The sequence below is a fragment of the Mus pahari genome, chromosome 14 (assembly GCF_900095145.1).
Source record: "Mus pahari chromosome 14, PAHARI_EIJ_v1.1, whole genome shotgun sequence".
In the NCBI taxonomy this organism is placed as follows: domain Eukaryota; kingdom Metazoa; phylum Chordata; class Mammalia; order Rodentia; family Muridae; genus Mus; species Mus pahari.
In genome coordinates, this window is record NC_034603.1 from 43,824,044 (window position 1) to 43,840,264 (window position 16,221).

The 16,221-nt window shown below is 46.6% G+C and overlaps 1 protein-coding gene across 2 annotated transcripts in view; it reads right to left on the reverse strand.

Annotated features, from left to right (window-relative positions):
- Vps53 (VPS53 subunit of GARP complex) overlaps positions 1-16,221 on the reverse strand; it is a 130,094-nt gene that overhangs the window by 30,542 nt on the left and 83,331 nt on the right. For both annotated transcript variants that reach the window (XM_029545786.1, XM_021212135.2), the window contains exons 13-17: positions 15,505-15,599; positions 8,138-8,380; positions 6,834-6,981; positions 2,406-2,488; positions 1,790-1,868 (exon numbers count right to left, since the gene is read on the reverse strand). In XM_029545786.1, the coding sequence (XP_029401646.1) occupies positions 1,790-1,868; positions 2,406-2,488; positions 6,834-6,981; positions 8,138-8,380; positions 15,505-15,599 (648 nt within the window). The remainder of the gene's footprint in view (positions 1-1,789; positions 1,869-2,405; positions 2,489-6,833; positions 6,982-8,137; positions 8,381-15,504; positions 15,600-16,221) is intronic.

Here is a 16,221-nt window from a genome sequence, read left to right on the forward strand (position 1 = left end):
GTTATCCTATGATATAAACATAAGACTCTGGAGGTATGGTTGATATTTTCTGGGGTGCATCTGGGGAGAAATGGCTGGCAAGGAAGAGGAACTCGAGGAAGTCTGCCTAATGAACTGACAGTTCATATAAGCAACACCTGGAGTGTTAAACCCACTCCACGTGTTATTTTACAGAAAGAGAGAGAGAAAAGATTCCACTCTTCTTCGGTCAGTGTGAAAATCTTTTGGCAGCTGCGCTCCAGGCTGCAGTGTGGTAGTTCAGGAGACGGCAGCTGGAATGGATCAGTATGCTCAGGATGCACAGGTTTGCCAGCAGAGAGGGAATAAACCAGAGCCTAGGACACGGATCCTCACAGCTCCGCTCCACAGAGCAGCCTCAAACTGGCTGCCTACAGCGTGTGGCTGGGGACCCCGGCTGGGCACAGGACCGGTCTTGAGAAGAGCAGCTGCTTCTCAACTTCCTACTTCACTCCTTAAACCCCAAAGCCAAAGCTTTGGTTTTAATCCTATTTTTGTTAAATAGTTATAATCTATTATAAAACCAAACTCAGACCAAATGTCTACTTCCTGAGGCGTGGTGCTCCTCTTGTCAAGAGGGGGGAAGCTGGGCTTTCTGAGTGCTTGACTGGCACCACCAGGCACTCAATTGTATCCACTTGCACAGCTCTGAGACGCCTCCAGTCAGATGAATTTCACACAGAGAGATGGGTCTGCACAGGTTTAGTCATCTGTGCAGTGCTCTCAAAAGGAAAACCAGGAAACTTTAGGTCTGTCCGATCCAGCATCATGGTTCCGCCCACTGCCTTCTGTCATAAATTCTGCCTAGTTTCCCCCAGACAAGTTATTCTTCCAAAACTCAGAAGAATATTCCAAGAGTCCTTGACTAGATAGGTATTGGCAAGCTTTATCTAGACAGGGTCAACTGGACGATGTTTTAGCTTTGTGGGCCATAAGGTCTCTGCTATAACCACTAGTTTCTACAGCTCCAGCAACAGCCATAGACAGTGCTTTAGTGAATGAACACAGCGATGTTCCACTAAGACTTAGAGGAACAAGTGGTGGACCACATTTGGCTGTAGGCTATGGTTACTTAATCCCTGCTTTACAAGGCTTTGTTAGGCTTAAAAGTCAACAAAGAATTTCCTACTTTCTACTTAATCAATAAACATAAAGTCTTCAATATGGTCTATATACTTAAGGAATACTTTTGTTCTTGAGACAGGGCCTTCCTGTGTAGCTCAGGCTGGCCTTGAACTTGAAATCTTCTTGCCTCAGCTTCTAAATCCTGAGATCACAGGCGTGATTCACCACATTCCTCAGGAATTTACGTTGTTTGAGGAAGAAAGAGCAAACATATAAAATCCCAAAGAGCAGCATATGGTACGTGTCAAAAGGGCCATAGAGGGCTGAGTGCTAAGGGTATGTGAAAACCCAAGAGCACAGGCTCATCCAAAGCACTGACACCAAAGCTGAGGAAGAGCCAGAACCTCTCAGCAGGCAGGAGTCTGGAGTCATTGCTGTAGAGCTCAACAAACTGCTCACCTGGCAAGAGCACTGGGAGGTTTCAGCAGGAGCCAGATGATGACCCAAGAATCAATCTTCTTCAGACATAGCCCCACCCCACAAAAGGACCAGCAACAACCATAGGTGCCAGGTGAGCCTAGCAGGAACTGTAGGGTGTGTGTATGAGGTGTCTCCCCAGGGCCTTCTCAGCTAACACAAAGCAGGGTCAGAACATAACAGGAAGGCATGTCAATCACTGGTAGGCAGCTAGCTCCTAAAACCTCACCTTGCTCATGGCAATCAGGGCAGGGTCACAGGCTGCATCTAGATCCTGAACCAACAGCTGGATGCTGCTGGAGATGACACTGCAAAGAAGCAAATTGCTGTGGTCATTGCTCCAAAAAGTGGTGGGATGCTAGAAATGTCCCCGTAGGTGTTTTTGAAATGTGTGCAAAATTTTAAGATTTTTATTTCTTCATGAAATCTTATGCTTTAATCACTAATAATGGAAGAACAGCTGGCTTTTCATGTCCTGTTTTATTTGGGTATGTCTCACCCAGTAGGAGCCCAAACTTCTATGGCTACTCCCATAGCTGCTAACCCCAGATCTCTTTCTGAGCTCTTCTCAGAAAGCATCTGTATTCAAAGAACTTGTATAAGTCACAAAGAGAAGGAGGAGGAAGAGAAGGAAAAGAAGGAGGAGGAGGAGGAGGAGGAAGAGGAGGAAAAGAAAGAAGAAAAGGAGGAAGAAGAGGAAGAGGAGGAGGTGGGGGTAAGGGGGCACTGCTTCTCACAGCTGATGGAGCATGAATGCCCTGGGAACTCTCTTAGTAGAGACTAAAGCACACAGTGTCTATGAAGAAGAAAGGCTGACCTGGAGCAAGTGCCCGGAAGGTACGTACGTGCTGAATGTGTCCATTTCTCCTGTGAGATTAATACGTTCAGTCAGACTCACATCAACTTTTTCTTTGAGTTTTTCTTCTAGCTGTTAGAAAAGAGCAAAAGCAGAAGTGTGTTTAATGATTACCCAAAGGTGTTCCATACTACTGAAGCTCACCAAGTGATGACCCAGACAGTTCTAGACATGACATGAGACACTTAATTCCCACAGGATGTGAGGGAAGTTCTGTTCCCCTACTTCATAGGTGAGGACTACAGTAGCCACCCAAGACAACAGGTGATAGGGTAAAATAAGCTTCCTAGAACCCAGCTCCCTTGGCACCACTCTGGGCTTACTTCTGAGAACACACCAATAGCTCACATGGTTTGTTCTCTACAGGTTTATGCTTTGAGTGTTTGGTCCCTAGTGGTGGCGCTATTTTGAAGGCCATGAGCCTTTTTGAGTTAGAGACTGCATGTCAAAAGCTGGTGAGAGCATTTGAAGGTTACAGGAGAGCCCTGCTTCCTGGCCAACAGCAGGAGGAGTCCCTGCTCATGTGTGCATAGCAAGGAGCACTGCTGCTCTTTCCCAGCATGATGGACTGCAAAAACTTTCCTCCCTTAAGCCGTATCTATTAAGGAGGGACACTTCTGACCCCTCCTTCTCTTAAGCTATATCTATATATAGATCTATGTATAGTTTCCCTGCTTACCCTGTGACATGTAGCCTCACCCACCAGTGTTGGGAACTTTTAATGTGAGTGACAGTAAAATCAGCCAAAATGTTTGCCAACGTGCCAGATGTCTCGGTGGTAAATCAGAAATACATCTTCACTTTGGTCAGCTTAGGGCTTAGGGAAGGAGCACTCACATCCTCCAGAGTGATATACGATGATCAGGATCTGTGCGTACCTAAAAATGCCCTGGGGATGGATAAATCTAGCACTCTTAAGTGAGTCACTCTCACTCTAAGGAGATGAATGCTTTGCATTAAGATTTAAAGTGCTCTTAGAGGGATGAAGAGATGGCTCAGCACCCACATGGTGGCTCACCACCAGCTGTAACTCCAATTCCAGAGGATACATCCCCCTCTTTTGGCCTCTGCAGGTATTGCATAAACATGGTGCGCATACATTACATAGGCACATATATTAAAAAAACTTAAAAACAAAATGTCCTTAAAGGTGTGCAAACAAGGGTACATTTTTAGAAGGCAGCTTATAAATGTAATCTGGCAATTTCACATTTAGAAATATATTTTCATGAAGTAAAGAGAAGAATGTACAGAGCCATGCACGGATTCTTGGAAGATTTAATTCTGCCACTACTAAGGGGTGAGGGGCTGTTTAGAGAACTCAATAGGTCAGAGTCTGCATTTGTAAAGTTCTTCCCAGAAGGGGTTTATATTACTGAAAGTCTGGACACCTATGAGGGAGGATGGCACAGTGTTCCACAGGCCTGTGTTCACATGCTCCAGGGGCCTCTGCTACTTCATTGAAGATAAATCCTAACTTTAAACATGGCATGGCTCTTGTCATTTATCTCTCTGGCCCCATCTTGCTATCTTTGCCTTGCCTTTGGCATTTACAATTTCAGGGTCTTTGTCTCCATACTTCCTCCCTCTACAATGCCCCTGCTCCCACTCCTGACCCCATTTCCTAGCCCTCCCAACTCCTCTTGGTGTTTGTTTCTTCTCCCACCCTTAGCACAGAGTGGCAGGGAAACCCTAGCCTGCTTGCTTGCTATTTGTTTTCCGTCTGTTCTAAGCCTCCTGACAGGAAGATGCCTGTCTTCTCTGCATATGGAATATATAGTAAAGCTCTCTTGAAGGGATGACAGAATGAACGAGATACTCAAAACGGGTTGAGAAAGCCGAGGTAGTACTGGTATCAAAAGGTGTCCCAGACAGCCAAGTGTGCTGAGACACTCTAGAGGCAGAGACAGTGAGAACCGCTATAATCTCGAGGCTTGCCTGGGTCAACAAGAAATTATCAGCTGGGCATGGTAACACAAGCTTTTAATCCCAGCACTGGGGAGGCAGAGGCAGGTGGATCTCTGTGAGTTTGAGGCCAGCCTGGTCTACAAAGAAAGTCCAGGACATCCAGGACATCTATGGCTCTGCTATACAGAGAAACGTTGTCTCAACACCTCACCCCCCAAAAGGAGAATTTGTCTTAGAGAGATAGAGATAGATAGAGACAGACAGACAGATAAATAGATAAAGTGAGAAAGAAAGAAGGAAGATGTCTATGATCTAATTATGAACAAAGTAAGGCCACTTTGTCGTAGAATAACATGTAGAATTTGAGACTACTTTTCTTTAAAAAGATAAATGCAAAGTGTTTGGGAAGACATGTTAGTAAGATGGAGAGCAGCAGCTGCTTGGAAAGAGGAGGTACTTTCGCCAACAGCAGTACCATCTTCCCTACCATAGCTGTGTGAGAGGTCTGGGGTGGTCTGAAGCCAGGACAGCACACATGCTAGGTGAGTACTCTACCACTGAATGCCCTAGCCCTATAGTAAGTCTGAAAATCAAGTAATACACCACCCAACTTTTACCCTTATTTGTCAATGGTGTTTGGAGTCATCGTAAAATTTTCTTGCCTAGGAGCTGGAGAGATAGCTCAGAACTGCTCTTCCAGAGATCCTGAGTTCAATTCCCAGCAACCACATGGTGTCTCATAACTATCTGAAATGGGATCCAATGCCCTCTTTTAGTGTGTCTGAAGACAGCTATAGTGTGTGTGTGTGTATATATATATATATATATATAGATATATATATATATCTTTAAAAAGTTGTTTTCTTGCCTAAAAGGCCTAATTCCCATACATTCCTGAGTCTGTGATGACTCTGTCGTGAATTGATCACTTGTTACGTGATGTCTCAAGTTCACTTTTTAAACACTATTTCATTATTTTATGTATATGACTGTTTTCCTTGCATGTATCTATGTATGCCACAAGAGTGCCTGGTGCCTGTAGACCAGAAAAGGCAACCAATCCCTTAGAAATGGAGTTACAGACAGTTGTAAGCTACTATGTAGATGCTGAGAATGGAACCTGGGTCCTCTGGAAGAGCAACTAGTGCTCTTAACTGCTGAGCATGTCTCCAGCTCCCATTATGTTCTGAGACAGGGTCTCTAGTCCAGGCTGGCCTTCTAGCTGAAGAAGACCCTAAACTTCCGAGTCTCCTCTAAGTGCAGAGGTGCTGTGTGTCACTTTCCTCACTTGCCTTCTATGATTCTGTGTTAAGAGCTGGGTGGTGGTGGTGGAGGAATAGTGGTGGGGTTCGGGTGGTGGTTGGAGTACACCTTTAATCCCAGCACTTGGAGGCAGAGGGCAATCTCTGAGAGTTTTTGAGGCCAGCCTATCTACACACTGAGACCATGTCTAAATCTCTGAATCAAAGTGACATTATTTTATGTGTCTTTTTCATTCATACACTCTAAATATCTATTTTCCTCATGAGGGGTTCGAGCATCTCTCTCTGTCTCTCTGTCTCTGTCTCTGTCTCTGTCTCTGTCTCTTCCTCTCCTCTTCTCTTCTCTTCTCTCTCTCTCTCTCTCTCTCTCTCTCTCTCTCTCTCTCTCTCTCTCTCTCTCTCTCTCTCTCTCTCTCTCTCTCTCTCTCTCTCTCTCTCTCTCTCTCTGTGTGTGTGTGTGTGTGTGTGTCTGTCTGTCTGTCTGTCTGTCTCTGGTTCCTAGGCCAAAGTGGTCTGTGAGTCATTCCTTGTATATGTGACCACACCCCCAAGTAGAGTGTGCTACTGCCTTGGCCTTGGCCTCTGGGTCCAGCTGGCTGACCCTCAAGGAGTCTGCTGGACACTTCCTGTGTTCATGTTCTGGCACATAGGAATGCCAAGCTGTCAGGAAGAGCAGGATTCTCTCAGGTTGCTTCAGGGGGATCCCAGGCCAAACAGGGAAAAGGATCCTATAGCCCCGTGGAGGGCTGAGCCTATAACCCTGTGGAGGGCTGAGCCTATAGCCCTGTGGAGGGCTGAGTGGCCAGTTCCTCTGGCTCACCCTTCTGCAAAGCTAGTTTGTTGAATTGCCTTCCATTGGCTCCATCAGAGGCCTCACCCTTTCTACTTCACAGTCAACACTTCAAACAATGGTTGTTTGCTATGGTGGACAGAGAATGCTATAAGATGTCAGGAAAGGCTGCCTGGTCCCCAGAAGACAGTTTATTGATGCTTTTCCCATGAAGGACACTGTGCTACTGACCTACTTTTAAGAGGTCATGCCTGTTTTGTAGCTTACATGTGGGTGGAAGCTGGCATTTCTCCCCTGTAAGATGGCTGCCTGGGCAGTCTCTGACTATATGGTGAGTTTGCTCCTGAGAGGCCAAGCGGCCTGCCCAAGGTGTCAGGAGACCTTGTGGAGCTCACAGGTCCCACTCCAGCTGTGGGAGGGAGCTCTGGGAGGGAGGCGTGCTCGGCTGGGTGCTCACCTGCTGGGTGGTAGCCAGACAGTACTCGGCTGTGCTCAGGATGCTGCAGATGAGACACAGCTCCTCCAGAGTGAACCTGGCCACTTCTGAGCCCTCCTTCTCTTTGAGGAGGCTGCTGATGGTCAGTCCCCCACTGCTGCTGCTGGTTCTGAAGAAAAGGACAGGAACTAGTCAGGCTGAAGCTGCTAACTTGCTTCCTGAATCTGCATATTTATGACAGAGAAGAAAGCAGAGGAAAGGCTGGCTACAGTACAAATAAATCAACACACAATGGGGGCCTCTGCTCCTGACCTTACCTTGACTGTCATCTGTTCAGGCCATCTCACCCACAGGGACAGAAAGAGACAACGCCTAGAGAGCCAGGGACCCAGGGAGCAGTCCTCACCTGGGGTGACCCCATGCTCACCAAGGAGACCAGCTGACCTCCAAGTGCCTTGGCTTGGGATTCCCCGAGGTGAAGACTCCACTTGGGTCATCTGTGGCACAAAATCTGCTTCTCCTTAATCTTTCTTAGTTAAGGTGCATACACATGGAGCTCATAAGTGAACACATGGAGTAAGATGGTCTAACAGTGCACACATGTGTCCATGAACACACAAGTAGAGACCAGAGTTGATGATGAGTGTCCTCCTCTATCTTTCTCCATCTGGTTTTGGAGATAAGTCTCTCACTAAGCCTGGAGCTTGCTAGAGTTGGACTGACTGGCTCCACTGAGGCCCTGGGGTCTTCTTGCCTCTGCCTCCTGCTGCTGCGGTTACAGGCAAGTGTCAAGCCCATCCTTTTGTGTGGTGCTGTGGATCTGAACTTGGCTCCTCACACTTGTGCAGGAGGCACTTTATCCACTCAGCGTTCTCCCCTGCCCCAATCCACCCACATCTTTAAACTTAGGACTGTGATCACAGCCATCAGAGGCCATGGAAGACAGTCAGAGGAGGAAAGCTTGTCTATTGGGCATGAACAGGTTGGAGCCACATTGCCTCTGCTACTGAGTAACTAACTTCTTTTCTGTGTTGAATCCATGTGTACTGTGTACATATACATAAAGGCCCAACTTAGTGATGCACTGTGACCTACACTAGTGTCTGGAGGAACATGCCTGCTGACAGTCATGGTCAGCTGTGGATGCCATTATAGAAGACAGCACCAGCAGTGGGTCAGGCTCTTGAGAGCCGGGGAGGAGTGTTTTCTTCTTCGACATTCTTAGTTCAGTAAACAACCCCAGAGTGGCTTTCCTTTGAGACTCCCATATTTAGGGATATCAGGAGCCTCGATTCCCTGCTGAGAGTGAGGAGAACAGGACTCACTTAGGCAGGTTGCCAGAGAGGATTTTCCAGGCGTATTCTCGGAGGTACTTCTGGAAGATGGTAGTCAAGGCGATCATGGGCTCGCCTGTGCTGAGCTGTGAGCACTGCACCATGCACTTCTTGTAGTAGACAAAGAGGTCAGCACAGCTGGGGAGCACAGCACCTCCTTCGTCAGTGTTAGGCTTGGGTGGGCCCTGGGCTTTGAAATCTGCCACAAACCGGTCTATCAGCTCACTGAGGTTTCTGGAAAAGCAGAAATATTGTTTCACTTGGAGAGATCAGGCAGGAGTGCTGTCTGCAAGGACTTAAGTTGTTCCCACGAGTACTCATCTCTGGTGTGACCCAAATTTACAAGTGAGCACATTTTATCCATGTGGCACTCACCTCCCTGCTACTGCCATCTTTTTAAGCGCCTTTAATCCCAGCACTCCGGAGGCAGAGGCAGGTGGATTTCTGAGTTCGAGGCCAGCCTGGTCTACAAAGTGAGTTCCAGGACAGCCAGGGCTATACAGAGAAACCCTGTCTCAAACAAACAAACAAACAAAAAAGATGGCAGTAATGAAGTCTGGCATTTGTACACGGCTTTGCTCCAGGGATCTCATCGATGTCTGACCCCAGACCCAGGTGAGGGAGATAGCACTGCTGCTCCTTCAGAAGGTGAGAGAGCTGACACCTAAGACTCTGTCATAAGACTGGGTGGCAGAACTGGCTGGAGAACCTGCCACAGAAGCATGCACCCCAGAATGCCAAGCACAGCTCCCCTTTCCTAAACCTAACGATGGTGACTATCTCCTAAACACGGCCCAGGAGTCATGGCTGTACTTTATAATCATGTCACAGAATGCTAACTCCTAGCAATAACCCTCAGAGGTACCTACTTTCCTATGCCCTGTCTCCAAAAGCCAGGCACAGAAAAACACCTTGTCCAAGACAAGCAGGGTGCACACCCCCACAGCCTGGACCCCAGCCTCATGTTTTTCACCAGCCTACAAAAAGGATCTGATGGCAGCAAAGATGTAGACATCATGAACCTAAACGTGTCAGAGGATGGATGGCTTTAAAGAAAGAATGCCTTCCTTCTTTAAGATGAATAGTTTTTCTATAGAACTTTCAGAATTAAAGATGTAAAACAAAAATTTAAAAAAAAAATCTTGGGACATAAGTGGTGCCCGGGAAAAGTGGCTTGCCTGGTCAGGCTGGGATCTGTCTCCACTTTCCCAATCAAACATCTCTCAAGTTGTCCTAGTCACTCCAAGTCATCAAGAGCTGGAATCTAGCAGGGCTTTAACTACTGTCCTCTGCACAGCTGTGTTGTGTGGACAATGGGAGGCCCCTCCTGACATGTGGTATCTTTTTAGCTTGCTGGCTAAGGCTATAAGAATCCAGCTGTGTTTTTAAAATATATTTATACAATAAGGAGAAAAAGGCAAGAACCACACACAGCATCGATTAGCAGGAATAGGAAACAATTGACATTTTACTCCAGTGCTTTTGTTACACGGTTTATGACATCCAGATGTGGCTGCTTAGCTGAGCTAGGCCTCTGCCTGTGGAGACAGACAGGCTTCTTTGGTTGACCTTTGCAAGCGCCTTGGCCACCACCCCCACTCTGCACAAACTCTTCTTGCCCTAGTTTCCCAGGGATCTTCACAGCTCATCTGCGGAGAAGGCACTCAGGCCAGTCACCTCTGGGGCCCCACTGCTGAGCCTTCACCTGTCGCCTCCTGGCCAAAGCACACTCAAACCCTCTAGGCCCTGACCTCATTGCACACTCAAACCAACACCTGCTCCCTCAGCTGGAACTGCCATCACCTGCCACTCACTACCACATGATTCGGTTTTGGTTTGTTCATCTGTTTTGAGACTGGCTTTGAACTTATGATTCTCCTCTTGTATTAGCCTCCTGAGTGCTATATAGTATGTGCTATACACCTGGTTCTTACTATTTTTTTTTTTCCAGGTAGGGTTTTACTATGTTGCCCAAACTGACCTGAAACTTGTGATTATCCTGCCTCAGTTTCTCCACTGCTAGAATTAGATGTATGTATCACAGCACCTGGTTTCAGCACTTGAGTAAACATTTTTCTGTACTGTGTAACAGGTCAAGCTTTCCCTATCCTGCATAGTGGTGTACAGTGGGTGATGTGAATCAACAAGGCCCATTCCCTGATTTATGCTATAATTCCACAGTACTGGGAACAGCACTCCAGCTGGTATCTGCCATAGACACAGCTGATTTACAGTGGTAAGGTCTCTGTGTGCACTACTGGGTCCCCATCCCCTGGGGTGGCGGTATTTGTTCATGCTCCCTCAGCCCACTGCACTGGCTGGTGTGTCAGGCTATCCTTTATGTTAGTACCCAAAGTGTGTTTAGATGGTCATCTTCCACATTTTGTTCCTAAGGATGGGAATAAAGTGCAGAAGTAGAGGGTGATAGGGGCTGGCACAGTGAAGAACAAGGAGGAGGAAGAGGAAGAAGAGGAAGAGGAGGAGAAGGAGTAGGAGAGGAGAAATGCAAGGCAGATAATGCACTGGAGTCAGTTTAGGGTCTCACCTCCACACAGATGACACTCTGCAGTGACTTTACTGTAACCACCTATCTCTTCCTACCACCCTAACTGTCTTTACCCACTTCCTATTTCAGAGCTCACCTGATCATAAAGCATCGAGACATTGTTTACTAAAAACACCCTCTAGAGATCTATATTTTTGTGGAATGTCCACCAAGTTACTTTTGGCATTGTTCTCTATTGCAGATGAGAAAGAAACCTAGTGAGGAAGCTTCCCTGTGCCCTCTTCCACCCTGCATCAGCATGCATCCATGTCACACAGGACAAGAATAAAAGATGCCCCAATGGAACCTCAGGTTCACTGCTTATGAAGTACTGGGCCAGTCCGACTAAGTATCAAGCACATACTACCTGTATGCAAGGCTTGAGGGCTGTAAGGTAAGATATAAATACATTTAACTTAAAGAAGGTTATCACTGCTAGCAGACGCTTGGCAAGAGCTTCATGTAGGATTAATGGAGAAAGGGCTGTGTGGCCCAACAATCTGCAGCCTGGAACCACAGGGATCTTTTTCACCTGAGTGCAAGTGTGAGCAAGTAAGAGATTACAAATGCTCAAGTCCCGGGCAAGGGCTGTGGGCTACTGAGAATCCCTGCAGCCTTAGAATAGTCACAGTTGAAGGGAGTGACAAAATGCTGTTTGCAGAAGGGGCTGCAGAGAAAGGCTGCAGCAAATTCAGGGAGAGAACAAAAGGATGTAGCTAGAAGTGAGAGGCAGAGCCAGTAGGAGCAGGAGATGCTTAGCTGCATAATGAGGTGAGGCAAGTCTGCTACATGAGATCCTGTCTCAGAAGCCAAAACCAAAGAGGGAGAGGGTGTGAAGAAGAGAGTCCGGCTGTGGTGGAGACGCAAAGTGAAAGCCCCTGGCCTTGAGTGAGGCAGTGAGACCCCTTTGATTCCCACTGCTATCCCTTCAGACCTTCCCCTTGTTTGAAATTTTATTTATTTTATGTGAATGAATGTTTTCCTGCATATTTGCCTATGCAATATGTACACACAGTACCCAAGAAAGCCAGAAGAGGATGGTGTATCCCCTGGGATTGGAGTTACAGATTGTTGTGAGGCCCCATGTAGGTGCTGGATATTAAACCCAGATTCTCTGGGAGCAGTCAGTGCTCTTGACTGCTGAGTCATTTCTCCAGCTCCTCATATTTTTAATATCACACAACACATTCTTTTTTTCCCTCTTTTCTTTTTGGTCTTTCTCTCCCATTAGCTTATAGATGTGTTATAAAATATGATGTCATTTATTCCTCCCAATAGCTTTAAAGGGGAAGAAACCAAGGTTGGCAACTTGAAGTAACTTTGTGCAAGGTCACAGAATCATTGGCACTGACCCCAGGTCTATAGAGTACTATGCAGATACATGCCACACTGCTGTTCCTAACTTCCCAGCTGAAACCACATGTGTGGTTTCCTTCTCTCTCTCTTCTCTGCAGCTTGAGCTTTGTGCCCAAGAACTGTGTAAGCATTTGCAGGTTTCACATAACATACTGTTAGGAGTTCTGCTGATTAAGTTAAAGATGAATGTGGAGTAAAGAGTATTACAGGGGGCGATGAACAAAGGAGGAGAAGCAATCGTCTCACTGCACACTGGGCTTAGCACGGTGCGTGTGGATGCAGCTGAAGTCAGCAGTCATAAATAGAGTGGTCTGGAAAGCAATGTAGCAGTGGCACTGGGAGGGGGTGGCTGAGGCCAGGAGTCCCACACGGATTCAGCATGCGTGTGCTCAGAGCTGCACCCACTAACATGCACCCTTCTCACTTCTCTTGGGACTTGCCCCTGGGGTGAGCAGAGGGTTTGGGAAGAGACTGAGAGAATGGGCTACATATATGGAGGAAGCAAGTAAATGTATCAAGAGTGCTAGGAGTCGTGCATCTTGTTATTGTGTTACAGAAGGCAGTAATCAGCTCGGGAACCCCTGTGGTGCTAGGTTAGACTGGAGGTCTTGACATGAACCCACAGGCTTTAAGGTACAGGCAGTATGAAGATAGCCTGTGTGTGGACGATTCTATGCTCATGTGGGCACACATGTTTCTCAGTTCTCCCAGCTGAGTGCCCAGGAACAATGGTACCCAGCACACTCCGTACACTCACACCAGAGCTTGGTGTCTTCAGTTACTCTCTACAGAGGAAATGGGCAGCCTGGAAGCAAGCATGACCCTAGGGCTGGACATAATGCACAAGATAAGCCTGGTGCATTTTGGTGTGCCAGAAAGAAAGGAGAGTACTCAGGAAATGAGAGGGGTATGGAAAAAGGATGAAGAGCCAGCTCAAGAGGTCCTCCTGGACACATCACGGGTAGTCTGAACACGAAAATGATCAGTCCTAGAGAGAAAAGGACAATAGTGGGGAAACTGGCAGAGCTAAGCAAGGCCTGGAGGCTGGTAGCAGTACCACACTGACTTTTACCTCATCCTACGAGGGAAATGCCAGCTGAGCAGCCAGTGCTGCATCTTTCATAGTCTGAAAGGACCCAGGGAAGGAGGCCTGGCTCTTCTAGTGTGTGTCTGAAGATAGCTGCAGTGTAATCATATAAACAAAAAATAAATAAATCTTAAAAAAAAAAAACTGAGGTGACATCTACTGAGAAATAACACCAAGAGATAGGTGTATGTGCGCACATACACATGCACACACACGAGGGTGCAGCAGGTGTCAGGGTGCTTTCAAAGAACAAAGTAGCATTGGTTACTAGTGACTTCTGTGAGCCTGCTGCACACATGCTGTGAACAGAGGGGGAGCAGCCTTCTCAAAGCAACTTTGCTTTTCTTGGTGTGTGCTGACTTTTGTTAACTGGAAGGTGTCTCACACGGTTTGTATTCGGGGATAAAAGAGAAGGTAAGAGTTTTTGACCATTGCCTGTAAGACCGAGTGGGTGGATATGGTGTGCCCCTAAAAACATTCTTTTATTCTTATTGCTGAACCTGAAATAGGTTTGGAGACAAGGAATTGCTCATCCAGAACAGATGCACCAGAAAGGAAAAAGGAAAAGAAAGATGAAGGAGAATAAAGACAAAGGGGGACTAATGCTTCCCAGAGAAGGCTTCCTCACAACCAGTCAGTGTCCTCGTGTGTTCTCCTGTGTGAGCCACAGTTGGTTTTCCTAAGTGGGTCTTTGTAACCTGGGCCAGCCTATGTCCTCAAAGCCTGCCCTGCTCCATTAACCCAACTTTTCCAAACTCCACTGTCCAGTGACTTCAATAGTAACCCAGGCCACTATTAAAGATCTGGGGAAAAGGGGCCACTCTTCTTTGTGAATAGTCTCCTGGCAACAAGGGACCATACATCACTAAGTGGACCCTGAACCACTTCTGACTGTGAAGAAATGGCTGGAGGGGCCTGGTTTGTGAGAATGTGTGGAGCCTGTGGGTCTGTGAAAGAGCATGTAGCTGGGTGACCCCAAGTCCTTAACTAATACAAATGGGGAAGAAGAGAGAACTTCCCTACAGTAGAATTCCAATTAGAAGGTAGAGAAGAAAGGGTAAACAGATGGCCAGCATTAGGCAATGAGAACTGCTGCAGGCAAGAATCATCAAGCCCTGATAAAATGAACCAGCAGTGTCAAGAAATAGGATACTCCCACCCACGATCTCAAAGCATTCCCTGCAAGACGCTTAATATAAAGAAAAAGCCCTGTAACTTGACAGTGGAAAAGGCTGGCAGGGCTTCACCTTAGCAGACAGAGACGACACCAGCAGCCACCTGACGCACTGACTGCTATAGTTTTCTTACCAAAAGTATATAACCTGGATTTTGTTGTTTGGGAGCACAGTCTCACACACAGCTCAGACTGGCTCCAAGCTTAAAATTGCCCTGCCTCCACTCCCTAAGCGATGGGTTACAGTGTGTGCTATCATGGCAGAACCTAACTTGGGTTTAAGAAAGACAATAAATATATGAATCAATGTGTGTGGAGTTCCAGCTGCTCAGAAAGCTGAGGTGGGAGGATCACTTGATCCCAGGAGCTGAGAGCAATCTGGGCAACATTAGAAACTGTTTCAAAAGAGAGGGTCTGGCGGGGAGGTGGGGGGTGGGGGAAGTGGGAGTGGGTAGGAGAGGCCCAGAATCAGGCAAATGGAAATGGATGATGGCATTTCACAAAGCATCTGAAACATCTGGTCAGCCCCCCATGAATGCCAAGGTCAGAAAGACTAAGGAGAGTCAAGGCGTAGTTGGGATTAAAGGAGGCTACAGAGACCCCACACTGAAGTGCATGGTTATGAGATCCCAGACCAGACGCAGGATCAACCCTTCTTTGGATTTGATAGGTATGTTTACATTAAGGCATTCACAGCCTGAGGAAAGCTAGTGGAAATTTTTCTGCTGTTTTAAAACTTTTATAAAAGGAAAAATTACTTCACAATGAAAAGTCAAATTATAATTGAAAGTATATACTTCAGGGAATGGGCTTTCTTACAATGTCTGGGTGCCAGACACTTTGTGGGGGGGCCCACATAGAGGTAGGGGTGGGAGGTGTTCCGATACACATGGACCCTTATACAGCCAAACTCAGGCAGCACAGATTTGTGAGGAAAAGATGCCAGTGTAGTGGCACATGCCTTTAGTCTCAGCACTTGTGAGGCAGAGGCAGGCAGATCTCTATGAATTTAAAGTCAGCCAAGGCTACATATTCTATCTCAAACAAACAAACTAACAAACAAACAAAATAAACTATGGGCAAAATAAAAACTTATATACAGAAGATATAATGGTATTCTTAATGACTCTGGGAGGAGTTGTCCTTGTGTAGGAACCAACATGATCAGAGGCTAGAAACACAGGCTTGTCACTCACTTGTCCTGGGACTCAATGTACACGTAGAGATGAGGCTCAAAACACTTGGAAACAATGCCATGAAATGGATTGTCTGGGGCCTTGGGCTTCTTTGGCTGGAAAGAGAGGAAGGAGAATATGAATGAGTATGAACTGTATGTTTGAGCAACCTCTACAAGATTTTAAGCAATTTCAAAGGAAAAGACCGAAGTTCTTATCTCATAGATAAAAACAGTGGACACTGTGTCACTCCAGGATTATTGATCCAGTGAGCCACTGCCAGCCTGTCAGTATTTTGGACTTGCTGTATTTTGGATATACTGGAAGATCTACTGCTACTCTGATGTTATATTCATCTCTGATTTGGAAGCTCATCCTCAGTGGATGCTTTAAAAGTTTAAATCTGGCTGGACTTAACACTGGAGTTACTGCTGTTATTATGCATCATGACACTAAGTGCCTTCTGCCGTCTCCTTACAACACTCCTTCATGGGTCTTACTGCTGCCACTGCACAGCCCAGGAAATGAGGCTGAGCTCTAGCAGCAATCCCACAGAAACACGGGCAGACTTGTTCCTTCCTGCAGTGGTTCCAGACTTCGGACTTTGATTAACAAATAATGTAAGAAAGAGAGAAGGGGGAGGCCAACAGAGGGATTGCCACCTTGTTCTCTACTTTCTAGCTTCATCACTTACAGTCCTTCAGCCTTTAATCCCAACACTCGGGAGGCAGAGGCAGG